General features: G+C 26.6%; 1 protein-coding gene across 1 annotated transcript; it reads right to left on the reverse strand.

The window, feature by feature from the left end:
• Positions 1-206: 206 nt before the first annotated feature.
• On the reverse strand, positions 207-7,594 carry LOC124928039. Its single transcript, XM_047468570.1, has 7 exons — positions 7,533-7,594; positions 3,207-3,291; positions 3,019-3,123; positions 2,747-2,914; positions 2,513-2,674; positions 1,513-1,781; positions 207-336 (listed from the first exon to the last, which is right to left on the reverse strand). Exons 1-7 carry the CDS (start codon positions 7,592-7,594, stop codon positions 207-209), a joined length of 981 nt encoding a protein of 326 aa, XP_047324526.1.
• Between the last annotated feature and the right edge of the window lie 349 nt (positions 7,595-7,943).

The following is a 7,943-nucleotide window of genomic DNA, read 5'->3' on the forward strand; positions in this document are numbered from 1 at the left end:
GTGCACATCAGAGAAACACAATGGCCTCTTCATCCTAACATTAACTAGCAACAATCAGCATAGGCTAAACCCTACCCTAATTAATTCCATTAGAGATGCCTTGGCTAAGTCAGGGTCGTAACCAACAAGAACGGGTGAAGTTGTGCTTGAGATTCAGGTTAGTTTTTATGGATCCGAAGTTTAATAATAATTTTTGCGTCCATCTATTATCGAATTAGCATAGACATCGTGTCCCTACCGACTTCTTTATCATAAGTTTCTAGAGCTTTAACACCTTCACAATTCTTGCATACAAGTGCTAACATAGTTTCTTTTCCTAAGAACTCAGAAAGAAACCTGAATCATAAACTCACAAACATTATATTAAGCTATCCAAAAGATATAATTTATTATTTAATAGCGATAATTTAAAAGCAATGACTTAACCTGCTTATATTTCCATCTTCCACTTTACAATGTGTGCCAACATCACTCAAAACAGGCTTTGATAAAGGATGCTCGGATCTTAATAACTAAATTATCCATGGAACTGTTCGGATAAGTTTATCCTTAATAACTAAATTCTCAACCATAATGCGCTGAGGTGAACTGGCAGTTGCTAAGCATCCTTTATCGGTGTAGTGAGCCGATAGTTGACATTGGAAAACCACGATCAACTAACCACGACCAAAGATTGGATTTTAGTAAAACACGATCTTCAATACAATGTATTTGTACCTCAAGTGACGAATGTTACAAGTAAAGCTATAATTGTGCTAATTTCCTAAAAAAACCTAAAATGTTATTTTAATAGTTGATTTAATGGTTTGTTGAAACAATTGAGACACATTTCATTCATTTTGCTTTGCTTGTTTTTCTAACTTAACTATCTTGCTTAAATTTGAGTTTGTTTAAGATATACATTAAATATGTCTTTCTTAGGAATTTAAATAAAAGTTTGTTATATATATAATATAATATAAAAATTATGTACATTTTAATAAAAATCCAAACCTCCGTAATAAACATGAACCCCTAATCCTTTTTTTTTTTTAATTTATTTAATTTATTTTACTATTATTATTTATAAATATATTTAAATTTAATGAAAAATAAGGGCGATAAATAATTGATGTAGAGAAAAGAGAATGATAAATAATAATGAAGAGAAAACAAAATATATACATATGAGTAATGATAAGAGAGCTAAAGATTTATAGTGAATAGGCACCAAATTAAGTGTTTTTTAATATATTATAATAATAAAAATTAAAGAGAGAGAGAAAATTATTAATTAATATATATATATATATTTAATTGTATAATGTAAACTCATTGCGGTCTTATTCATTCAAATCTTAGTTTCATCAAATATATGTTTATTAGCAATATATAAAAAAAAATTATGGACATTGGGGAGAAAATCCTAAACCTCCATAATAAAAATAAACCCCCCAATCACTTTTTCTTTTCAAGAAACTTGGAATTTTTAAGTTATAACATTTAGGCTTTGTGATAATTTTTTCAAGAGACCAGCCAGGACTACTCCATTTCTTCTTCATGATGACTCGAAGATTGCGGACATGACTAGCTCTTATGGGACCTTTTCCAGGAAATAGACCATTTCCCATCTGAGTACCCGTGTGTTGATCTGAGTCATCTTCGTAATAGACTTCTCCGCCCCATGAAATTTTGCTGATTGTTGAATTAATATCGTTGAGATAATGGCTGAAAATTATACGAGGCCAGTATCCTATAAGTATATTGTCTAATTCCAGCCACCAGTCTCCTGTTGCATACTCCTGTCACAAAGATGGGCATTTTTTTACAAATTTTGTTAAAAAATATAAATATTTAAGGGCCATAGTTAATTCATGGGCTTTGTTCAATCTTACAATAACTTATAAGTAGGTTTGTTTGTTTGTTTGTTTTTGAGATGAATTAGATATATATTTGGGTTTAATCTTAAATAAACCTCTAAATCTCTAATACATCATATCATATCATCAAGTATTTTTTTTTTAAACAATAATTTATGTGTTTTTGCTTAAATAATTCACTTTCCAATAAATATAAACTAGCTTTATCCAATAATCCAGATCGAACAAGACCTACACTTAAAGGAATACGACATGATAATTCAAACCTTAAAGATAGTAATTTTTATCTCTCTGGATGTCGATATGGGAGAGCCGACAGCGAAAGTCCGGCTTGTTTGCACGAAGCCTTGGCATTGAAGATTATAACATCCTGTTCTGTTATAGTTATCACCCTGCATTGCCACGTGAACTAGGTTACTAAAAAAATTTACAACATTAAATAATATTGCAATAATATATAATCTTAAAGAAAACACCCATTATGCTGGAAGAGTATAGAGAGAACTCACTGTCCAATATGTAAAAAACCTTGTTTGATAGTCTCCAAACAATAAGGGATGGACCTAAAAAATTAAATCGATCATAAATTAGTTAAACTACATATATAAATAATGTTTTGACAGGTAAAATGTTCAATTGAGTTTTGTACTTACTGTCCAACCGGCTTGAATAGAGTTTAATCGACGTGTGTCCATCCCGTTTAAGAGCCGAATTTGCACTAAACTGAAATCATTTGGCTGAGTTTGAGGATTCGAAACACTGAATTTTGCAGAAGCTCCTAAGTATGCTCCTTCCTTATCCCATACCACCGCATGCTAACATTTTAATTTGTTACAAATTATTTTTAAAAAAAAACATAATTTAAAATGTAATGAACATAATCATACATCACGATTCTTATTGTCTCCGAACTTGATGGCTGAAAGTTTCTGCTGAAACGTCTTAGTATGACGTCTAAGGGATCTTATAATAGGGACTGTTTGAAATGGGCATTCTCCATTTTTATGCCAGTCCTGGACAAGCTTATTCTTGGGGAAAGAGTTATACCTTTTCATCTATAAAGATTAATTAACTAGTTTAATCTTATAATATGATTAAAATTATAATTCAGATTAGAAACCAAGAATTTAGGAAATATTTCCAAAGGGGACTAATGTACCTGCTTCTCCAAGTTAAGATTGAGTTGCGAGCTCTTAATCAATGGATTGTCGAAACTGATTTGTTTGTAGATATTAACACAATCGATAATATCTCCGTTGCCACTCTGCATACATCATAAACAATTTTATTTTATAACATTAATGTTGAAATTGAAAAGAAATAAATGACGACCTTGATAGTTTTAACTGTTCCTTTGGGTTCTGACAAGTTCATAAATGTTGTAGTGGCCTCTGTAAATCCATGGTGTAACAAATGGGCTATGGCAATGATCCTATATACAGAGATCAATGCAAGAAATTTCATCATTCTTAGATATGCATTAAAGGATGATTCATTCTTTGAGAGTCATTGGTGGTGGGTTATATAAGACTTCTAGAGCTGCCTTATGTTTAGATCTATTAATGTAAAAAAAAGGGAAGAAAATATAGACACAATTACGAATCCAGGGTTCAGAGTTGGTGTGGGCTAATAAAGATTTGGGGTGTACTTAAAAAAAATAACGTGAAAATTTTGGATAAAACAAATAGATAAATGTAAATTTTACCATTTTTAATAATTAGATAAATAAATATTAAATTATATTGAATTTTTAAAAAATTAAAGAGTAATCAATGCCACATTTTACTGTAAAAAATAAACCTTTTCCATAGTGTTTAGGCATTAGATATACATTTCTCTTAAAAAAAATTATTTGCATCATAATAAAATAATATAATCCTTTGAGAAGACATTTTTTTTTTGTTTTAATAAAAATAGGATTTACATAATTTTATATAAATTTAAATGGGGATAAAATTTCCTTTTATTTAAAAAAATAAGATTTACCTTCGTGGACCTTTTTAATGAAAAAAAATTTAGGTATACATAATTTTGGAATGAAAATAAAGTACCAAAGTCTTCTACGAAAATGAAAACTCAAACAAATATATCAAGAACGTTGTAATTCAATATATCAAAGTTCAATGTCAAAGAATAATATATTTATAAAATATTATCAAAATATATATTAATTTACTTATAAGTTTAATATAACGTGTAACAGAGTAATTTAATATATATCATTTAATATAATACCTTTATAATTTAATATGATATTAGATTTATTTTTTTATTTTTATTTATTCTTTTATTTTATTATTTTATTTTTAGAGCACATAAAATTTTAGTTTAGTTTTTTAAAGTTAGCTTTATCAATAGTTACTTTAACTATTTATAGAGGTTTTTAATAATTTATTATTATATATATTTTTTAATAATTATTTTTCATTTTAAATAATTTGTTAATGTTTTAATTTTATTCAATTATCATATACTCACAATTTTTTTCCATTGTTAATTCAACTAAGGGTAAAAAATTATCAAAATTATCGTTATATCAAAAATAACATACTGTAAAATATTAAAAATATCATTTTTTTTATATATCAAAAAAATGTAAGGTATGATATCGATACCGAAATTATTGGTAAGTTAAAAGTACAAGATTTTCAAAATTTTGGTATATCGATATATATTAAAATATTATTTATAAATTAAATATATATATATATATATAATACTTATAGGACATAAATAATTATTAATTTAATTTTAAATAATTTATATTCACGAATGCATTGTGAAAATTTTAGTAAGATCAAACGTTTATTAACAAATCAATTAATTTTAGTAAATTTATTTTTCTAGACAGATATTAATAAATTTGATGTTAATTCAATTATAAAAATATAATTTTTAAAAATAAAAATAAAAATTAATTATACTGTAATACTATTCAATATATGTAATTCATACACATATATTAAACTAATTTTATTTCACAATAATGTATTTTTCTCCAAAATAGACTCAATAGAGTCTAATATACTGTCAAGTTAATCTCAAATACAAAACATAATGAAATCTGAAACACAAGAGTTCACAGCTTGAAAAAGAGTATCAACAACTTCAAAACCAAAACTCATTGTAACTACTAAACAATGTAGAAGTATAATATTGAAACAATGTAAAAAGGAAGTGTTTTGTTCCACACTTTTAAACTAGAAAATGTAGTGTTTTTTTCCACACTTTTAAACTAGAAAATGTGTGAAATAAAATTAACAGAGTATATTATTTAGGATTTAGGTATGAAGATTATACACCGACACCTCAGATATACCAAAATAAAGTACGATAAACGTATAGGTTGTTTAATTTATACCAAAACTTGTAGTAAGATATAAGGTATGGGTAAAAAAAATTAAGGTATACTGTACCGACTCACTCTTAATTTAACACTAACATTCAATGACGGTGAGATTTTACCTTTTATGTTAGTTTATTTAGTCAATACACATTTTAATTATTATTTTTTTTGTTATTTCACCACAACATTTAATGTCGGTAAGATTTTACATTATACGCTGATTTATTAGTAAACAGACTATTATCTCCTTCTTTTTTTATGAATCTCAACACTCACGAATTTATTAAGTTTAGAAAACATAACATTATTATTTCACAATCTCCTCTTCAATATTGAATTGTAAAGTCTTTTCCATATTAAATTTAAGGAAGAATGTTATCTTATAGAATAATATATTTGTAAAATATTATAATATTATTATATTAGTTCTTAAAAGTTTAATGTAATATCTATATATATTATATCTAAATTTTTATTTAACATAAAATGAATTTTATTACAAAAAAAAATACAAATAAAAATCTAATCCTTTTGGAAGAAGATTTCTTTTTATTTTATTTAAAAAAAAAATACGATTTACATAATTTTATATAAATTATAAAGGGATAAAAATTTCTTTTGTTTTCGAAATAAGATTTACATTCATGGAAATTTAAAAAAAAAGTTAAGATTTACAAAATATTATATAAATTGTAAAATAATGAAAAAAAGGTAGAATAGTATTATATGAAAATGAAAACTCAAACAAACATGTAAAGAATACTACAAACAATTATTTCCTAATAAGAATATAAGTGAAATAAAAACTAGTTGAGGTTAGATTGTCTTAATTTTCACTAAGAATTCAATGATTAAAAGTATTAAAATATTTAGTTTCAACTTGCGTACCCATCTAACAATTGTTATTTATAACCCTAATATAAATTTGTTACTAATAATTTTAATTATATATATAAAAAACTCTAAAATAGAACAATTTTTTTATAATTAATTTTGTTTATAGGTTATTTTCATTTAAAACTAACACCAATTCTTTTTGTAGATCCTTATGAACTTGAACTCTAAACGTTTTAAGTTATAGTGTCACCAACCATATTATTAAAATCTAATTCCCAAATCAATTAATAAATCAAGACCATTTAATAAAACACTTAGTGTCTACAACCAACTTTCGAACTAGGTACCATCCTCTTGTCCTGAGAATCGAGGTAAGGAAACACTCGAGTTCAATGTCATAGAAATTAATGATGACGACATTTATAGTTTTAATAGTTCCTTTTAGTTTTGACAAGTTCATAAATGTCATAGTGACAAATGCCATAGTGGCCTCTGCAATTCCATGGTGTAACAAATGGGCTATGGATATTAGCTCAAATGTAGAGATTAATGCAAGAAAAATCATCATTTTTAGAAAGCCATACTTCTATAGCTTCCTTATGTGTAAATCTATTTAATTGTAAGAAAAAAAAGAAAATGCACCCTAGATATGATCCAATGGTGTTTAGGCATTAATTATACATTTTCTTTTAAAAAATATTATTTGCAACATAATAAAACAATCTAATATTTTAGAAGGACATTTCTTTTTCTTTTGTCTTAAAAAAATATTTACACTCATGAGCCTTTTAAAAAAAATTAAGATATCCATAATTTTATTTAAATTATAAAGTAATAGAAAAATTGAAGTCTTATAATTCAATATTGTAAGTATGAAAATTTGACCTACCCTAATTTAAAAAGAATATTATTATATTTTTAATAATATTAAAATAATATTTTGAATTTTTAAATTCAAAATACCTAAAGGAGGAATTAAAATTAAATTAAGGGTTAATTATTGTCTAATTAAATTCTATTTAGGAAAATTGAATAAAAATTTAAAAGTAATTTGAGATTTAAATATTGTATTTATTTTGCACAAACTAAAATTAAGAAGGGGTTTAAATTATTTAATTGAAATTTAATAATAAATTATGTGTAATTTATGGCTTAAAAACAATTAAATAAATACCCCAGAATTCCCAAAATACAAAAAAATAAAAATATGAACGGAATTTTTATTATGATTTTAAAAATATTTGTTGTGTAATTTTTGGCAAAGAAAAATGCAAAAAAGAGATTAAAAATCGATTTTAAATAACCCTTTTAGAAAAAATAAATCTGATAATACAATTCAACAAGAATTATGTTTAGTCTTTGTAGCAGCATATGTGGTCATCAAATGAGCACCCATGTATCATCCAACGCCCAAGAATGCGCCACACAACCCATTGTAGCGAAGCTAGTACGCGCCTGCCACACTAGATCAACTAACGGGATAAGCTAACCCCGTTAGCCTAATCGTTGAGGACTGGACGGAACGCCTAACGGCACCACGAAATGACGTCATTTTGGGTCGTCTTCTTCGTCGTGTCAGGACGCTCACCACGAAACAACGACATTTTTGGTCTTCTTCTTTGTTGCTTTGGATAATGTTAACTGCCGATATTTTGTTGGATTCGCCGTCAAAACTTTCTAAAACATGAATAAGCTTCTCAAAATGGGTAATAACCTTGATGAAGCTTTTCATAAGGAAAGAAATGAGGGTAAAACCGTAAAGACTTATATTCCCCTCCCCGACCTTAGAGGAAGGACAAAGCCTAAGTCCACCAAGTCATGGCTACAGGAAAGCTCCAGCCGCTCCTAAGCCAAGTCCAAGCAAACAAGTGTTGGCTAAAACAAATGTCCCAACGACATCT

This window comes from Impatiens glandulifera, chromosome 1 (genome assembly GCF_907164915.1).
Source record: "Impatiens glandulifera chromosome 1, dImpGla2.1, whole genome shotgun sequence".
Classification (NCBI taxonomy): domain Eukaryota; kingdom Viridiplantae; phylum Streptophyta; class Magnoliopsida; order Ericales; family Balsaminaceae; genus Impatiens; species Impatiens glandulifera.

Excerpts from the sequence above, each read along its gene's own strand:
- LOC124928039 (XM_047468570.1), bottom strand. The coding sequence starts at position 7,594 with ATGACGTCATTTCGTGGTGCCGTTAGGCGTTCCGTCCAGTCCTCAACG. Across the intron at positions 3,124-3,206 it reads TGTCAGAACCCAAAGGAACA|AGTGGCAACGGAGATATTAT; the intron begins GTTAAAACTATC and ends TGATGTATGCAG. Across the intron at positions 1,782-2,512 it reads CTATTCAAGCCGGTTGGACA|GAGTATGCAACAGGAGACTG; the intron begins GTAAGTACAAAA and ends TCTTTGTGACAG.